The 20,254-nt window shown below is 49.2% G+C and overlaps 1 protein-coding gene across 1 annotated transcript; it reads right to left on the reverse strand.

Annotated features, from left to right (window-relative positions):
• Window positions 1-646: 646 nt before the first annotated feature.
• On the reverse strand, window positions 647-2,763 carry LOC131216807 (cuticle protein 8-like). The gene is made up of 3 exons (XM_058211387.1): window positions 2,663-2,763; window positions 2,220-2,360; window positions 647-2,117 (listed from the first exon to the last, which is right to left on the reverse strand). Exons 1-3 carry the CDS (start codon window positions 2,666-2,668, stop codon window positions 1,842-1,844), a joined length of 423 nt encoding a protein of 140 aa, XP_058067370.1. The 5' UTR covers window positions 2,669-2,763; the 3' UTR covers window positions 647-1,841.
• Window positions 2,764-20,254: the final 17,491 nt, after the last annotated feature.

Consider the following 20,254-nt stretch of genomic DNA (forward strand, 5'->3'; position numbering starts at 1 on the left):
CCGGTCGCTAAATTCACACATATCCTGGACGAAACAATGGGGCGCGCTTTTGAGAAGATTTAAAATAACTACCATCTGCCACGTGCAGTTAAAGGTAGTAAATGTGGGTCAAAGCGAAATAAAATTTTCTCCTTCCGGCCAGCAGTTGCTGACTTGTTGTTAACTTTTGCCCTTCATCTCGTTTTGTGAATCATTCGTCAGTTTACCGTTTTTGACACTTCGAGACGAGGTGTGGCTTAATACGACAAGATTTTACAGACTACTGTATTGTGGCTACCTACGCGGGCTTAGAAGGTGGCGCACGGTTGACAAATGCCGGACCCATTCTGTGAACACAGTTTCGGTTGAACTTTCACTACTTATTCTCTATGTTCTCCGTTCTCTTTGTTAGTTGTTTAAACTTTCACTGGCAGCTAAAAGTGGAGGCTAGCGCTCAAAAGTCTCGACTGACCTAATAAGTTGTCGAATGAAAGTAATGCAATGTTTATTATTACAGAATTTAGAGCTACCAGTTAATTGAAGCGACAAAATAGTAACAGTAAATAACCCATAGTGAACAAGCACAAAAAGGCACTGATCCTTCATTTCTTTCGGCGCATTCAAATCACTCGCAATCACGCTGTACGTTTGTATAAAAATTGTGGCTTTTTATTCATTATTTACAGTTCTGATGCAGTGTGCCTGGTTTCACACGGATGATAACTTTGCTCCACTAATGGTTGTTTGTGTTTTTTTTTTATTGTTCCTACCCCACCTGGGTGTCGCAACCGTAACGAATCCTTTCGGTTTGGTGGATTGAATCATACGGTGCGTACCGGGAGCATAACGTTTTTTTTGTTTCGTTTTCTTTACTCTTCCGTTCACAATATATGCTGGTGCCAGCCCGTCTGTCCTTTTTTTATCACCGATATGGTTTGCTATATGATGGCGCAACAAGAAACATAGCCCTGGGCAGAGCGGTAGCCGGCCAGTCAGTGTTCGTTTTTCTTTTGGGTGGGGAGGAGCACAATAGTAATGGCAATAGTAGTGGTAGTAGTAGTAGTAATGTTTGTAGTAATAGCAGTAGTAGTAGTTGCAGCATCAATAGCAGTAACAGATCACAGAGAGATAGAGATAGTGTGTGCATCGCGAGGGTGTGCGTGTGGCCTGCTCGGCATGCCGCACTACACCCGTACGAGCGGGAGGTACAAGGATCATAGCAGGACTCCCTGGGGGAGGTCACTCCTTGGAAGATCATTGGAAACAAAACAATAATAGCCAGGGTAGACGGAAGCCGAAAGGAAGAAGCCGCCTTCGCATCACAACACCACCATCGCCAATCGGATTCGCATCGCGCGCCCGGTAACCGCCGCCGGAAGCTTGCAAAAAAAGCTCCCTTCAGCCGTGAACCGTGCCGTGCGTGTTGCGGCGATTTAGGCGCCGCGGAGTGCTGGCGATGGGGACATGGGATCCGATTGAGCCGGAAAGGATTGAAGAGACAAGCAGCTGACTTGGTGCAGGGGATAGTGGGTGTGGGACGGCGGCCATCAAGCAGTATCCTTACGCAGCTATGTAGGTAACGAACTAAACGGCCCTCCTGGGCGGTGGTTCTCCCATTCCCAACCCCCTTCTTAACGGCGTCGGCATGGCATGGTCTGGCGTGAACAACCCATACGTTTGTGTGTTTGTGTGTGCGTGCGTTTGTATGTGTTGGCTTGGGTGCCGCACGGCAGGGTTCTTCCTTCTTCCGTCAGGGGCCCAGTGGTGAGAGTTGAGTTGACTACGATACTAACTAACGAGTGATGGATATGCTTAGAGAGTGTTGTTGTTGGTGCTGTCGTGAGGAGTCCGGACGGTCCGCTCTAGTGGACGTAGTGGCTGAGGACGGGGGCGTGGGCGTAGTGGGCGTGGACCGGGGCGGCGATCACCTTCTGGACGGCCGGGGCCGACTTGTGGACGACCGCGTTGAAACCGTTGTGGTCATCGGCGGTGTAGTCGACGGTGCGCACGGAACCGTCCGGCTCGACGAGGGAGTACTGGCCCTTGACGACATCTCCGTCGCGCTCCTCAGCCTGCGACTTGATATCGCCGGTGTGCGGGTCCTTGATGCCATAGTTGAACGAGTATTTCGGGTAGGCCTAGGGACACGGGTATCAGCGTAGGGACACGATCAGATTCGCCATTCGCCGGTGACACTACCAACGGGCGAGGCCGTCCCCCAGACCGCTCAGCGTACTTACCACTGGCTCAGCGACGACATGCTTCACCAGAGGGGCATGGTGCACGAGCGGGGCATGGACCAGAGCGGGGGCACCATAGTGGCCGTATTCGACCGGCGATGCACTGACGGCAACGGCGAGCAAAGCGATGGCAATGAAACACTACAAAGATGGAAGATGGACAGAAACACTTAAAGCTTGGCGCCTTCCGTTCGATAACACTCGTGTAGGTTGTGCTAGATTATTGTCCATAACTTCGAGCCTCGTCAAAACTACACTACATCGGACCACGGTGAACTATGCAGGTCCTGGACCAGGGACTAGGGACTCCCCAGCTCGTAGGAAACCTATTCGACTGAACAGGGAGCACTTCTCGCAAACGTTCTTCGTTCACTTCGTTCTGCCGCACCGTGGTCACGAACTGTTCAGCACACAGCGTGCCAGACACTGCGCTCCTTGCGTACCTTCATTTTCAAAAGATTTGGTTTGCGTTTCGGGGGTGACTCAACTCGTCCGGAGCAGCTGACAGTAACTGTAAGTGAAGCGGTGACACTTCTGCGAGAACCAAAACTGAACTGATGACTACCGCTATGGCCAAAACGGCTTTTATAGCGAACGCGTATTGCGCTGGCTAGAACTGACCTCCGGAGTCTGCCGGCCCCCCGGGTACCATCGCGGGCACGGAGGGGGTCACCAGCAGCCAAGAAGGACAGCCAGCCGGCCGAGCTTTGGATGGGGATGCTCAGATGAAACCGAAACGAAGCCCGCGTGCCGAAGCCCCTACCCGAGCGCACAGGCCACCGCCAGCCAGCCTCGAGAAGGGGGGCTTCCAAACACTCCCACGAGCCGCAAACAGCCGCAATCCACCGCCCACACCACCCCGCGGTACCCAATCCTGCGTCAGTGGCAGTGGCGCAGGCGCGAGCGCGCAATGTTGGCGATTGAAAAGTTCCCAAAAGCCTGCGCGAGTAAGGGACCACCATCACCGCCATCACACACAAGAGCGACCATTCTGCGATTCTCCCGGCGAAACCGAGAGCGAGACACGCGCCGAGTGACGAAAGTGCATGGTGGACGCGATTAAAAGTGAGAGTAATGAGTCGCAGCCTACATCTAGGCGCCCGGGAGCGTCGGAAAGGGACGAGGATAGCTTCGTGTCTCGCGCAGGAACACGTTTTCGGCCGTAGAATGTCCCTACCTCGCTACCCCTTCGCGATCGTCGTTAGACGGTGAGCGGGCTCCGAGCTCTGGGTGCTATGCGAGCAGAGATCATTCTATCGCCTGGCGATCGGGGCACGCTGCCGTTGCATATGTTGGCGCGATGCGCGACCGATCGATGGACTACGCAGTGCTGAGGCACCTTCGCCGAGCCTGTTTTGAGTGTGTGTTTGTTTTAATTTTATTGGTTCATGCAGTGCGTACGTGAAAAGGCGTTTTTTCGTGTCCGACAGACTAATTAGAGTGCAAAGTTTTGGACCACGTTTCGATTTCCTTGTGCACCAGACGTATGCTCGTACTAAATGTGACTAATTGTAACCGATCCGTTGTTAGGGCTAAGGACGAGTTAGAAAAATGTTACTTGATACTGAATTGATCAGTGTAACTCTTATCTACGCACGGTGATTCGCAGAAGAATCTGAAGTTTCAGTCGTCTTAAATCGTATAAAAATCGACAAACGTTACTCTGTTGCGGCAAATGTTATGTTAGTTGATGGATCTCACTTTCGCTCAAATAGTTTTAATGCGTATAAAAAATAGTAAAGTATTTTGAATAAAATAAATTTTTTTACTCAACTTCATGTGTGCATGTATCATTGAAGAGTAAATGTACATTTTTATGCAATGGCTTTTTTGTGTAAAAATGAGTATAGCGTAACTTGCACGTGTTTGTACTATCAAGATTGATGTTAAACAGATTTTGAAATAGAAGACGTTTATGTAGATTTAGCAGTCACTCCACAACGTTATATCTTATGTTTATAACACGTAACAGAATTAGCATTTCTAGCAAGAGTAAATGAAATAAAAACAAATACACACTTATAATTGAAAAATTTAAAAAATACGCGAAATTTCATAGCATAAGATAAATAATATATTACCACTGCAGTTATTATCATTTTTACGCGAAATAATTTCATCGAAAATGTAGAAGCAACTTCATTAACAATTGTTCTGAGCAGTTCATTTGAAGATAAATTGTTTACGCTAAGCTGACTAATTGGTTTCAAAGCAAAAATAATAAAAACAGTCAAAATATTGTCAACAATACAATCTTAGCCGTAGATAAGCTGATTACTGAAGTTTTTGTAGTTTGCTTTGTGATTTGAAATAAGTTTTGCGGTTCGATAAGATTCTATAGTTGAAATTTTCTTTACTATTTTGTAGTCTTCATCAATAGATTTTTGTCATTGTCGAAATACTCCATGTGTTACGGTGCATTGTCCTGATGAAAGAAGATTTACTTTTCTTCTACAAATTGGGTATTTTTACACGTTTTCAACTTGATTACTGCACAATATTTGATTTTTCTATTGGTAAAAAATATGATGACACGTCGATATTAAATGGTTTGCAAATAAAAAATAGAGTAACAGATTAAAATAAAACTGCACATACGGCATTTCCTGCATTTCCAATGCAAGTGTACATTACTGTTAACAACATGCAATGCGTTTAAACATTTATTCGTTCCAGCAATTTTATCTGTAACCTTCAACATAAAACCAAACAAGAAGCCGCTTGAGAAAGAAAACAGACGTCGCAGCCAAGAAGTCCCGCCTTCGTACTGAAAGACCATCATTGGGGCTACTTAATAAAAAAAAACTTAGTTCCCTCTATTCACTAAACACTCAGCAGGAAATCATTGAAGGTGCCCGTCAATGTTATGTAAAAAAAACTGTACGTTTGACGTTCTGCTGGAAAGTTTTTTCTTTGGCTCTCCTCTGCAATGCTCCATAAATAACACCGGTGGTTGGCATCCAGCTGGTTGCTGATCGTTTACCGCATGCTGTACAAGGTTTCAATTACGTGTGATCAGCACCGTCCGCTCAAGCCGACGGGTGCCACAAGAACGATCATAATTGTGCCCAAAACCACAGCACACCGGCCCAACATCACCGCAGCAGCATGATTGCCCCATGCCGACGCGGGACCGGCTACTAAACGCCGACCCGCTCGACTTCCCCATTAACACGCACATCACGGCCACCACCGGCACGGCAGTATGAGAACTTCATTCGATCCGATCCTCAACACGGCTGGCTGCCAGCGGTTTTATGCTGCGTTACCCACCGGCCGATCAATTGCTGCCGATCAGTTCGTAAATATGGGTTTTTGATGCGCAAAAAATTAACTAGAATAACAGTCGCCGCCACCATCGCCGGATGAACCCATCGATCGTCCAATTAATGTGACGCCGCGAACGAGCGACAAAAAAATGGCGCCAGGGACGGCACCGCTCCGTTTTGGTGCTTCGGCTGGCGACATTGAATCGCGGCGCGGTGGCCGAAAATGGGAGCCTCAAATTGATTAGAAACGCTCGTCCGATCGCCCGCGGCCAGCACCACCTCGAAGAACGTCACCGAAGAAGGATGTGCGGAGATTGATGCCTGCAGAGCCTGCGGACCTGATTTGATCTTGATCTTGATGAGGCACTCGAGGCCCGCAGGAAATAGCCGTCGGAGGAATCGGCCCCGATGTAAATTGGATGCCCCGCCAAGCGAACACCAGCTGGAGGCTGCCAATCGTTGTAGCGAAAGAATCGACCATAATTTCCGTCACGATCTGCGATTGCCCATGTTTACGACACTCCGCGTTTGTTGGCTTCACCCCGAGAGCCGTTTGACTCTCGGACGCGCATGCTTTACGGACGCGGTCGGGTGATAAGGCTCAATTGCTGCGATTCCAGGGCCCATCTCGCTCGCTAATCGCGTTAGTTCGGCTAAATACCGATTGTTGGGTGACATAAAACTCGATTGTGGCCGCCCCGGGGTAAAGTCGCGCCGTGGTGGAGTTTTGAAGGATTTTGCACAATAGGAACGGCACGGTTCACGGACCGTTTGACGCTTGATTGGGGCCCGAGCCACGCGATTGGTGTTTAATTACGGAGCCCCTAATAGGCACCGTGCCACCTTGCGCGTGGTTAAACTGCCTTAAAATGGCCTTAATTGACCTTAAACTACGCATCGTTTCTTTCATGCTATGTTCTGTCCTGCTGTCCGTTGATCTCGATCTCGGCCATCGTGAGCTCCGTCAGCTGGATCGCGCGAAGCAACACTTATCACTAAATCAACATCCCGTCCGTCCAGCCGGTCCCCGGACACCTCGGGCAGTGCATCGGTGAAAGGGTGACCGCACGAACGCCCGGTAGCCATTAAGTGGCGAGACTTTTGGTTGATCATCAATCGTTGCGTATGCGCAGCCGAACCAATGGGCTCAAGCGGCCAGCCATCGCGGTGCTTCCTTATTGTTATGTCTTTGTTGAGCGAACCTGCCCAGGGTGTGGGTGCGGGTGCGCGGGGTGGAACATGTACCAAAAACCGACCGATTAACGTGCCATCACCAAATACGGCCACCGGCCATCGGAGTCCCGCGGTTTGCCCGAGCCATCGGCAAGGGAGAACGAAAGACTTGCCGTGCGTTAGTGGCAAGCGACGAACCTTTTTTTTCTTCGTGGCCCCGTGGCTCGGGCATCGAAGAGCGCGCGCGTTCGCCCCATTTTGGGTCAAGGGCACCTCGGCTCTTCGGGGGGAACGTGGTTTAAAAAAAGCGAAACAAGGAAGCTCACCGCAAAACGCACTTCCAGCCGCGGGCGGTTCACTCGACTCGGTTCAACGACGTCGTGGTGCGGTGAGATTTATCTGTGTCCCCAGAGGCACCCGCAGCCACTGATTCGCGTCGAGTGGCCAGATCACACTCCACCCGTTTCCGCTCCGCTCCGCTCCCTCAATCGATTCTACTTCGGCGCTGCAGCGGCTTGCAGCGAAATTTCCTAACCCTCATGAAACGATGCGGCTACGACGCGGCCAGATGGGGCGTACGATGCGGTGCCACCGACACTGACCGATTCCCTGGGTTACGGGGCCCACAGAAAAAAGGCACCAAAAATATGTTGCAATCCATCCATCTTTACTCTCCGTTCTTTTACTCGATTGTTTCTGCCGTGGCGCAGCTCTTTGCTCGAGTCGCACCGGCGCCAGCGCTACTTTTCGCGGTCCTTCATATATTTCGGCATGCCACCGGGTGGGTGCAATGGAAAATTGATTTCACCCCGGTCGACGAAAGTAATAAGGTGACCGGACGCCTGGTCGGTTCAGGGTCAACGGTCCCGTGCCGCGGTACGCAAAAGTTTTATTGCCGCTCGCGTGTTGCATTCTGCGGCTGCCACTGTTTTGCACGCGTACTTTTCGCAGTTCCACCTGCGAGGTGACCCCGGTTATGCAACCACTCTACCGGTCCGACCCGGGCTGTTCTGATTGACTACCGCTTTTTTTTTGTTGTTTCGTTTCGAACGGAGCGACTCGGTGGCCATAAGTGGCGCGGCGGCGAAACCTGTGGCCAGTCCGCGCCGAGCTGGTGATTTCGTTCCCATTTGATATCTTAATGCGTTAATGCGTTGCTCCACATTAGAGGCAGGTGTCAACTGGCTCGTCGTTAGCGGAGTGTGTGCGGGACATAAACCCACTTCTGGCCGACCCGGGGTGGGAAGGTTAAGTCCCACGCGGCCCACGGACTGAGTGCGCGGCTGAGTGCGAAAACTATTGCAGCAATGGATTCATAACGACAACAAAAACAAGGATTAGGAATGTTTTGTGAAGCAGCCAAAGAAACGCTTCATTCATTCATCACTTTCCGCACCGGGCTCAGGGATTAATCATTCGTTTTGACATTTGGCTGAGGAAGTTGATCGGCCAAAAAACTACCCCCGAACGATCAAGGAATTCAATCATGTTGCCCTTGAGACCCGAAAATAATCGTTCGCTCATAAGCGCAGCATCCTGGTCGGTTTCGTGTTTTTTTTTCACCTGGACGATACGCTCGTTTTCGATTGATTTATTGTGTGGAGCCGAGCACTTCCGGTCCCGGCGCAGGTTGCGCGACTGGCCAGCAGGAGGCCTGAACGGCCAGCAGGAGACCTATAAATGCATCCTATTAAACGCTTCGGCTGTGGCGTGTCATTAAAATTTTCCGCCACGAGCTACATAATTGACCGTGCCAGCGCAACACACAAGAGGGCACGAATCGAGGATCGAGCAAAAAATCGACACACAGAGAATAGAGAGAGAGAGAGAGAGAGAGAGAGAGAGAGAGAGAGAGAGAGAAAAGAAAACAAACGACGGATGACGTCTACCAGTCTTAGGCCAGGGTCGATGCAATAGTGGCGGGCCTAAATTGAGGGCCGTCCTCGGTCCGGTCGGTCTAATTTGGCTTCGCAACACACACCCCGGCGTTCCATCGCCGGTGAGGTGCCAATCTCCGCCCAACAAAGGTCACCGCATCGGTGCGTACCGGCGCCAACCAGGGCGAAGGAGTTCCGGACCCGGGCTGCATACTTGCATACGGAATTTGCAAATTGCACTCGAGTTGCACCACCACGCGCTATGCTACCGTCCTGCGGCCATCACATGTGGCGCACTGACAGAATCGGGTTGAAGCATAGCCCCCACACCGACCGAAATCGACCGGCCGGATTGTGGGCTCAGTAAATTATTCGTAAATATGCTTCATTTACATACGATCGTGGCACATACACTTGTAAGCTTTTAATGGGTGTCCGCTGTGGTGCTCACTTTACCAATCGCCAATCGGAGACAAGGTCCAAGGTGTTGGACTATTTTTCGCTTCAGTTATGAAGGATTTCAGATTCGCATTGTATAAAAAAAAAAAAATATTCTTTCAATTCCATCGAAAAGTATTTCTCTAGACACGACGATGGCAATGGAAACATGTATCGGCGGCCCCGATGCTGACCAAATCAACCCCCACATCAAAAACCCGTCAACATCTTGTCCCGGACCACCGGAGGACGCAATCGGGTCATCACGATCGCTACGCGATCTCGCCGTCAGCTGAGCCGATCCCGTGAGCCGGTGAGCTGATTTACGGTTGTGAAACTATGATTTATACAAAATATATCTATCTCGTCCGGTGCGTTTGCCGGCCGCTGTCTGCGGGTCGGTCGGATTACACGCAGCAGCAGCAGCAGCACTTTGGCCAGCATTTGGCCCTGGTGCGGGTGACGATCGCGATGCGTACCGATGGAAACGACGAAAAATTGTCGTGCGACTTGTCGATTGACGGCTAGATTGCGGCCACAAGGCCCGCGGGAACCGATTACGTTGGTGGCACGCCAGACTTTGGAGTTTGTAGTTCGCCGGCAGAGGGTGAAAGGAATGCCCAGGCAGCGGGCCGGAGCGGGCCGGACGAAAATGATCGTCACTCTGAACGGTCGAATGGCGAATGGCGAAAGGGGATTGTAATCGTGAAATATTATCTTCGGAACGATTTTGTTTTAAAAATGTCAAACTCGATACCACGGATCGGCAGTTGGCGGCCGGCGTGATCAATCACTCACATCGCACGCCGCACGGATTTTGACACCATAAAATATGTGCTGCGGGTAACCATGAATAATGTATTGTTTTGATAATTGCTTCACACTTCTACTCACGCACCGGATTGGGGGAGCATTTCAATAAGTCTTCAACGGCCCCCGCGATCCCTGAATTGAATCGAAACCTTGACCTAGCGTTGGTTGACGAAAACAGACACGATCTCCGCTCCGGAGCAGTCCGAGAGGCTGAGCGAATGTATCCGTGAAAGCGAAGGTTGCGTTTGTAACGGCAATCTTTATCGACTTTTTGCCAAATGTCAATAGTGGATCTATAAAATTGAGTTTGCTTTCAGACAAACATTCGGAATATATCAATTGATTGCAAGCTAGGTGATTATTATTGAAATGGACGTCAACTTAAAGTTTTGCACTCAGTTTTCTGCATTTTCGCACGGAATCCGATTAATCGGTGCGGCGCAGACGGATGGTTCTATGGACGAGTCTATTCCAGTTTAAATAATCCTCGTAAAAAGCACAGCCTACAGCATGAACCAAAACATATAAAACAAATATTCTATGTATTGCAATAATGAATAGAATATCACGTAAGGTTAGCCCGCGAAATTACGTGTTGTACATAAGGTATAAATTAAGCATTGTTCAACAAATAGTTCATTGTTTTGATACATCCTTTTCATTTACCAAAACCATCTGACCTCTTATACAGGGTGGTCAAAAAAGCATTCTCTTTTTCATTTGGTTCTAAAACAAAAACAGCCTAATATTGTTCAATGCTAGAATATTTATTTGAAAGGTTGATGATTCAATTTTTACTATGTTTTACTATGGAGTGTTTCATAACAATTGAAACCAAGAAATCCGGAAGCACGGCATAAAGTTAGCAACAAGATTGTTGAAAAATTCATATCAAGTCGCAACAAGGACAAAAGGCATAACATACACTCATAAAACATTAATTAATACTGCACCGGACAGTCTTTATCTCGCAATGCAAAAGTCCGTGCTGTTATCAGTTGTCCTGCAACGACCACTGCCACCGATGCCACGGCCGGTCACGCAGATCGCTTGGTGCGGAAAACCCTCCAAAGTGGGTCGTAGCCAAGATTCCGACGAAAGTGTCATGCAAAGTGGCTTTTCACCTAAACCGCGACCGCGACAGCGACAGCAACGTTGACAACCGTCGGCTAACGGGCGGCCCTCGCGGACGACGACGCTGGCTGCCAGCTGTTCGGTCCGGGCCGGCCCGATCGATCGCAAAGTCTCGTATGCAAATTCTGAACCATTTGAACTTCGTGCACAATTAAACGGGATTACATAACGGCGACCCGCCGAGCAGTGGCCCGCCGGTGGGCTGCATACCACGAAACAGATGCGGCAGCGGTGGCGGTGGCGGTGGCGAGTGGGACGGTAACCCTTCTGGTTTTCCGTGCTTCGGTTCCCTTCCTTCGCGTACATCGGTGCAGCCGATCTTCGGGACATTTCAGGCTTTTCCCAGCGCTTTGGGTGCTTCTCGATGCTCGCTCGAGCACGGGACCACCCGGAGCACTCGGCAGGGTTCCACCAGCCCAGCTTCCACTACACCACGGGCCATGTGTAAAATCAATAACTTCCCACCCTCGCCTGAACGGAAGATCGATTTCGCGCGCGCCAAAAGGTGCGCTCCGAAGGCGCTCGGAGCAAAAGGTTAACGCCGTGACTGGGGCGCAGAGCTCGCCGCCGGCACAACTGCAATGGCCGCACCGGTGGCTGCTGCAGCACCAGCAAGTGGTTCCCAGGCGCATCCGGACAACCTGCGGGTGTGCCAATCTGCTGCCGCTCCGCGTCGCCAAAACACCTCGTGGCGTGTCGTGGCCTCTAACCTACGAAGCCGAGCACCTTGGCCACTCGCGGCCCGCAAATGAATGATCCGATGATGATGGTTAATGTATCGACACACATTAACTTCGCTATTCACCTCTACCCGATCGCTGGCAGCGTCAACATTAACACCGGCTTACCACTTGAGCCACTCCACCGATCCTCCGGGCTTTCCGTGCCGTGATGGCGTTCGCTGCAAGCCGTTTCTGCGCTGCCACCGTCTAGCCGGCCGCGAGCCCGGCGAGGGACCAAACCAACCAAGCAGTAAAATTATTTAAATCGAAAAGTAAAAGTAACATTTGCACCAATCGACGGAATGTGGAATAATAGTTTGTTGTTTTAATAAATATATCCCAAAACTGATTGGCACATTCAAAGCGATTAGGATTGGAAATCTGGAAAAAGGAAAATCAGAAACCCGATTAAGCGCAGCGGAAACATTAAAAGCGACAAATTTATATCGGATTTATAAAAAGGATTTCGGTCAACAGTTGATAAGCTGCTTCATAGACGCGAAACAGTCACCGACAGATTAAACCACATCGAACAACTTGCAAGTGACACGAAACAGAGCTGTTAGCTTACAAAGAACACAACGCAGCAAAGTGTTTCAAATGAGAAAAAGTCGAAAAGCGAAACAGATTTCAAAACAGAAAACTAGACTAATGAATATGATTGGAAATCGTAATAACATCATATTGTTTTCAACATAAAAGTACCAAAGAAATATAACTGGACGAACATTTGACGAACAACGGAGCGAAACACTTGTCCCAAAAGGCAAATATGGATTTAATTATAAATCAACTTCGATTCCGCGACTGGCTGCACCGCGTCAAAGCGGCACAACCGCCTTTTCAACGCCGCGCTCCGTGCTTTTGGTTTCATGTTTGTGGTTTATTATTAAACTGGCATCTTGTCCAATCAATTGCCGATCCGCTCTCACCAACCGCCATCCACCTCGGCCCATCCGATGGAGAAATGGTTCATAGGCAGCCGGGGCACCCGCGGCCAAAACGGATAACCCGTGGCTCACGCGTACGTTGCACGATTTCAACATAGTGCTCCATAAAACCAAACATGTCGGGGTCCGTCCTTCACCCATTCGCACCCGCGGCACCCGATGGCTTTCGCTTCCTCGTCGCACTCGCATCTGACGCCCGGCCAGCTAAAAACCTGTTCTCTGGCACGGTGGCCCCAGTCTGCCACCGAAGCCCCGCATCTGGACCGGTGCACTTGGCCGAATGCACCGTGCGGCGCCCCCGTGGCCCCGATGCTGGATCGATGACGTGTGGACGGTGTCTTTAGTGGAAAATCGACGAAAAAAAAAGGAAAATTTTCAAAAGCCCCTCTCGGCCCCGTTCGGCGGGTACATTTCACTGCCTTAATTATCGACAGTGGCCAATGGGCCATAATTTTATGTAATCATAAATGCATCGCTCCTGTCAATTAGTAAAACCGATTTGAGCCGTTTTTAATGAGATCGCAGCTCGTTGATCACGCTGCTGCCGGCTAAAATAATGGCAGCGTTTGGCAATTGGTTCCCCACGTGTACACGCCGCTCATGTTTCGATGGACAGGACAACAGGCGGAGGCCATATGGGGGCTCGGAAAACATTCTAAGCCGTGCTAGCAAACGTGCTTATTCCGTTAGGTAGTTTAAGATGAAAATTTCTCCATGATAAAATTACTAGAGCTGCCGTACTTTGCAGCTCTACTCGTCTTACCTTTATACAGATGTCAAGTTTTTGAATCATTATCTACCGTTGAATCACAGTGATATACGAGGACTGTTCAAAAGGTTCTAAGGCATTTGAATTTCCGCGTATGTTCGATTTTCGATTTTTATTTTTTGTAGTAGTGTTAGGTTGCTACAAATGTTAGTGACTTATAGAGAAAAGTTCGTCCATTTTGAATAATTAGTGAATTTTTGACAGATATTTTGCTTGGATAAAATTTGGCTCATCGGCGATGTTAACCTCTTCCAAAAAGTGAATGGCAAAGAATCTTTACCATCTTTTGTGTTAAAAATTAAATGAAGAGCGCAGACGCATTCAAAATGATTACTTGAACAATGAACACTCTAATGATACCAAAGCCACCGTGTTCTTCAGATCTGCCCCCTGTGACTTTTTCTTGTTCTGGAAACTGAAGGTGACCAAAGAGATGGCGCTACGATACGCTTTAGGAGATAAAGACGACATCGCCGATGAGCCTAATCTTGTACAAGCAAAACAGTTGAAAAACAGTTCGGAAATTATCATTTTCGCAACACCTTTCTAGCGGCTCCAATGTTCTGCGCGTTCATTTACGCCTGCTCGAAACAATTTAGGAAAATGATTGCCAAAGTTAGAAAAATAAGGACACATTACAACTGACGCGATGAAATCATGCCGCCGTCATCGTATTACTGACTCAAAAGGTGGTGTTTCCCCATCAGTTTCATCAGATGATACATGAGAATGCATGAGGCAACACTCAGTGTCATCCATGTCTGCCGCAATGGGCAACCCGCAAATCGCAGTGGCAAACCTCACACGAACTCATCAATCAATCAATCAAATTTCTTCCACTCTGCCACACACCCGGCGTACCGCAGTGCTAGCTGCGAATCCAATCAAGTCCCGTCCCGTCCCGTCTTCATCCTCCCGCGACACCTTATCGTCGTCCCGGAACGTGCCACCGTGTCGCCGTGGGTTGCATTTTCCGGGCCCGTGGCGCACATTATAATGTAGATATCAAAACCCATTTGGAAGTGTCTCTTAATCACTCTCTCTCTCTCTATTTCGCGAGCCACCTGTCAAATACCAGCGGCCGCTACTGTTGGGCTCCGGGGGGCTTCTCCGTTGCTTCTCGGTGCTCCGGGCCCAAAGAGGTTGACATTTCACTCGAGCCGAGCACTCGATGAAGCTCCCGGGACGGTGGCGTCCCGGTTGTCAAGTGCACGGACGGAGCCTAGATGTCGTAACGCGCGGCCCTACAATGTTGCACCCGTGACAACTCGGCCAACGGTCCAGTCGAGCGACTCAAGAGAACCACCACAGCACACCTATCGCAACACGGACGCGGATTGCAGTCGGAGCTTTTTGCAGCTCTAGTCTAGTCATTAGCTTCCATTGTTTAGTATTCACCCACGGATCTGCCGGCTGGCGTAGGACGAGGAAGCCGAATGCGTATTTCGATCACGTACGGTGTCGCTAAGCTGGCCAGCTTTTCGGCAAATAATATATGGTTCCGGTAGTGGCCCCCTGCGCTGGGGTGAACGGTAATCCATACTGATCTTGCGATCTTAGCGATTGTTACAACATCGGGAATTTATCTGTTGCCTTTGCAGGTCAAATGTTTATTTCGGTGTTTTTTTCCCCTTTAAAAAGGCTTAAAAAGTCGAAGGGTTTTTTTGCATTTTTTTCATCGTAAACATGCAATAAACATACAAATAATGTACACAAGAAGGACATTTGTTGTGCACTTTGATTCACCTTTTCAGACTTGCAAGCGTAAGACATGCAAATGTAATCCGTGCCGTTACCAGGGGTCCGAAGTACTCCACGACCCACCACAGCAGCAGCCAGCAGCAGTATTATTGGGGCTTGGTGCGGAACGGCTTGTCCTTGGATGGGAAATGGGCACATTACGCCGCAGACCCCGAACACACAGCGAGCTGTGACCCCATTGTGTAAGGGATGTAGCGATTAGTTAAGCCGAACCTGTGCGAAAACCTCCTGCCGGCAGTCGTCGGCTGCAGCAGCTGCTGCGACTCGAGTGCTCCTCGCTCGAGTCCATTTGGCACTCATCGACCGCACCGAGGGCATCGTAAATTATCCTACAGCAACGATTGATCCTGTGCTTAACCCTTGCCGGCCCCACGCTAGCCTGGCCGTGTACATTACAACCCTCCCCTTCTGGGCTGCGCGGAGGCCGACGCTTGTTGGTCCCCCTCGTGACTTATGCTCACCTGCGCGCCTCACATACCGGCGCCGCGCACAAATGCGATCGGATTCCGAACAAATCACCACGCGAATCCGCGAATCATTTACCAACCCCACACGATACCGCCGGGTGTAGGTCACGAAATTCACGCACCTGCATTGTCACCTCCGTACATCGAATGCAACCGATTGTTCCAGCTGGGGCCATTAGGAAATTCTCACAGCTTGCATCGTGCCTTAGAAGGCGCGTCAATGCGCTGCTTGGGTAACTTTACTTTTCTCGGGTCTCCCTCTCTGCGACTCCGAACAGTCAAACAATCCGGGTGAGACCTTTTGTTGGAACTGTTTAGCACGTTTTTGGCAATCCGGCAAGACCCGCCGCTGCTGTGGCCTGCAATGGATGTAATTGTTTATTACTGATGTTGTTATAATAATTTTGTACGTGCGCTGCTATTATGGAATAGAATATATTTTGAGGATCTCTATCTCGAACATAGTGGAATGCTGATGTAAAATTCGTGACTGTCTGCTGTATGTGATTCACGACCTCGCATAGTGTGTCGTATGCATCATCGGAGCTCGATGTGGACGGCACAACGATGGATTTGGCTTCGTCGGATCGCCGTCGAATTAGATTCAGTCTAGTGCATTTCCGTGCGACCACACGCCAGCCAGCCAACGTTCGAAGCATCCTACACTGCTCAGAACTTCTGTGATTCATCTGCATTGCAAGATGGAATTACCCCGCAAATACAAATTCAAGGGCGAAGAAACTTGAATTAGCAAATCAAAAGACTTCAACGAGCGCTACACAGATTTCAAGCGACGAACGCGCTCACCACCCATTAACGCTCTGTCATCTGCACGGGAGGTTACGGGGAAGCTCCAAAGACGTGAAATCGAGAAGATAGAATTTAGCTTGAACTTCATTGGGAAAGAAGCAAAAACAACAAATTAGAAAATAAGCATGCTTTGACAGCTCAACTCGCTTGTTTTTCGAAAATACTCTTTTTTCGATTGGATCATAGAAACCATGTGCGAGGAGTGCAATAATTCAATCATGCAATCACTTGCTACACTTTTTCTTTACTGTAAAAACTGCTACAAAATAGGAGCTGAAACTCCATAAATCGAAAACGAAGCGAAGAATTAACAAAATGTTTGCTTACTGTTTCGATCAAGTGTGTGGTTATATGTTTGCCTACCCACCCAAAGCCCGCTCTAAGCAATCTTTCGACGGTGAATTCGGGTGCGAAATGGAAGCTTCAACTGTGGATTATCTGCCAGAAATGCAGCAATGGATCGACCGAAACAACGATATACTTTGCAAGCGCTGTTACTATTTTTGGAAAACTCTTAGGAGATGAAACTCCATAAATCGAAAACTATGCGATGGATTATCGAAATGTTAATGTCAGGTATGTGGTTATGTGTTTATCTACCCGACCAAAACACGCCCGTAGCAATCTTTCACAGGTTAATCCAGGCACAAAACGGAACATTCCGGGCGTTCCCATCCAACATTTTCGAGATAGGTTTGCGTTGTAGTGCGTTGTAGCACGAAACCGGAGTTGTGTGTCAGGAACAAACAACAAGACTACAGCGAAGTTACACACATTGAATACAACACACAGAGCAATGGATCGCAAAAAAATTGTCGGATGTTTCCTGCCAGTGGTTTGTGGAAAGTCTGGAAGCTTAAGCGGCCCAATCATTTGCTTCACGACAGTTTCTTGCAAATAGTTTTTACGATACAAAACGTTGCGATTAAGATTACGATTTACATCATAGTTTTTATGATTAACGAACCTCGCGTTCTCTCATGACCTTTCACGTACGCCAAACAGCGACCGATAAAACAGCCACTCAGAATGATAGCCTGTTAGAATGTTAGACAATCACTTAACATGAGATAACCCGTTAGAGATCGCCTAAGAAATGCGTAAAATACAATTTCTCTCGATTTGATAGCAATTGAGTCAACTCGTGCTTTGGGCATGACGTATAATTGTACATTTAACGAATATCAAATTAATAAGTTAGCAATTTAATTGCCTAAAACGTGCACGAAAGTAGCAGCACCGAAAACGTGTTGCTTTTTACCTGATTCTTATTAAAACCAGCCCATGTTCTACCGCTGCGATCCTTGCGAAGGGCAACCTTTTAATCGCTCCTGCCTGAACTCTCGTGATTCACCCGCCCGGTGTGGCACGGTCTGCCGAAGCGTGACGACAAAAATGCGATCCCCTATCGAAGATCTTCGGTCGCTGGAGACTCTAGGCAGCGTCTTGCCGGCGTATTGTCTACTTCGCTTCCCGCGCTATCCACCGTTTTCCCGCAAACTCCGCCGATTGAAACACGCGATCCGATGCGATCGGTTCAAGGCTCGGGTTGACATAATTACTTTGGCCGCGCACACAGGCCTGTGCCGTTTGGGTGATTTCGAGCACCGTGAACGGTTCGATTTTGCCTCCTCGTCAAACGGTCAGGGCAGGACGGCAAGCAGGACGGTCGAAATAATCATAATCGTGACTGCATTACGACTGATTATTAATCATCAAACGCTGCGGCAACGGCGAGCTGGACGCTCCCAAGGCGGCTGCGGCCGAATTCGGCAGGGTTTAGGTCATGCTGGCCACTGCTGCACTGCCAGTGGCATTTGCAGAAGCTGCATGCCACCTCTGCGCGCAGAAAGGCTCCGTCGATCGGACTAAGGCTCGTGCAAAAATAATGACCATCCATTACTTGCACTTGATTATTGTGTCTGAGGTGGCTCAAAGTAGCAGCTCGATAAAAATGCCACCCTTTCGGACTGGCACAGCGCACCCCGTCTCGCTCCCGTTCTCATGTTTGTGGGCCCAATGTAAAAGGTTATGTTGCAATTTCAGCTTCAAACCGCACAACCGCATTTGCTGTCACACACCGATGACAACTTCCGTTCCCGCGGACATATCCTTGAGCTAATGAACGTTGCGCATGGAATACTGAATGCAAAAACACAGCAGATCTACCGTAGAATGTCCGGCAGCGTTTAACGGTGTGTCCAAATGTCGGCCGATTATCGTAGCCCATAGCATGTAAGTTGGTTAAAGTTTTTGAACTAGCTAGTGACGTATTTTGACGTTGATTTTTCCCACAACTAAAAGCCGGCAATCGGATCGTTGGTTATTGTGCAGCTCAACATTATTTGTTTTACCTTGTTTATTCTCTAATTCACAGAGTCCAAATGACTCACAAAAGTCGGATACGAATGCCGATTGGCTTTCGATTTATTCATACAATTTAGCTAAGCTTTGTATTAGCTATAAAACAATACAAAACACAAACAGGCTTATTGTCCAGCGCCAGCGACCTGACGAGCCAGTATCGTCTGAGGCTGTGTTGAGGCAACATAAAGCAGCATAAAATTAGGCAACGATCGATCAAGCCACCCATCAATCCAGCGGGCTATGACAGTGTCAGTTGACCCGGGCCAGTTTGAAGCCCCAGAGCCCATTAAACCCGACGACCACTGAGCGAATCAACCCGTCTTCCTCTACCTTCTCGACTTCAGTCACAGCGCATGTGTGTGTATTGTGTGGGATACGCTCCAATCCGTGGACATCTTGCGGAATCGCGTGTTCACTCGCGTGACCTACCTTTCGTGATATTTACAGCGCTCCCCTCGAGTCCGAGAGCACCGAGCGTGTTCCCAAGAATGAAGTCATTTGAAGCACCACCACCGCGTGGAGATCCCTCCGCGGATAGCCGCGCACAGGCAGCCAACCTACCCACGAACGCCAACGAAAGCAAACGTGCTCCGCGGGCTGAGGCCGGGAACTAGCAAAATTTATCGATTTATTCATACCAACCGACAAACCGAACTAAGGTTTTCTTTTCGCTCCGTTCGGCAAATCATTTGCATCTTGGTCGCGACCGGCCGCGGCACGGCGCTCAGGTGCAGCAGGCAACAGTCGGTACTCGGGGTCCGGGAGAAGACCAGAGGGCAGCCGCTCGTAAGGGCTGCACGGAAGGTAAACATCATCGCGCCCGTACCGTGGCCGAAGCGGCAACTAAGTGAGCAATCAGAATGAAATACGGGGTAAAATAATCGAAACATAAATTAGCATAAAAGAGTAGAGTTCATTAGCGTCGCTGGAGCCGAACTGCAGCCGCCGGGATGGGATTTCGTTCTTACGGCTGCAAACCGCGGAGTGGCGAATGCTACTCGAGCACCACCAGGAATGCTGCTGACGAAAGGTGTATTGTTATTGAAGGACGTTATGTTAGCGTCTAAAAGTTAGGCTGCAAAATATATTAAATCTTACCAGCGAATCGTGTGGTGGCGTTGAGTTTTTGGGCTAATCCTGCTGCATCATCACGCGCACTTATTGAACACTTTGCACAGAAAGGCTCCCAAGAACGCCGCCGGCTGATTGATCGTCTATTTCTGTGCAAAGTTTCCCCCCGGTTTCGAACGATCACGTTTTCCATCATCACCGGCATCGCGAGGGCCACTATGGCAATCCGTTATCCGTCCAGTTTCGCTCCAATGATCAGGTGATTGAACGCAAGGACACGTCTCATTACGCAACGGACGCACGGCATCGCCGCCGCTGACAGAGGGCCATCAACGCCGATCGGCGGACAGTGAAAATAAATAATCAACGGCCAATCGAGGCAAACCTTAGAACGGAGTCGGAATCGAGCAGTTC

The sequence above is a fragment of the Anopheles bellator genome, chromosome 1 (assembly GCF_943735745.2).
Source record: "Anopheles bellator chromosome 1, idAnoBellAS_SP24_06.2, whole genome shotgun sequence".
In the NCBI taxonomy this organism is placed as follows: Eukaryota; Metazoa; Arthropoda; class Insecta; order Diptera; family Culicidae; genus Anopheles; species Anopheles bellator.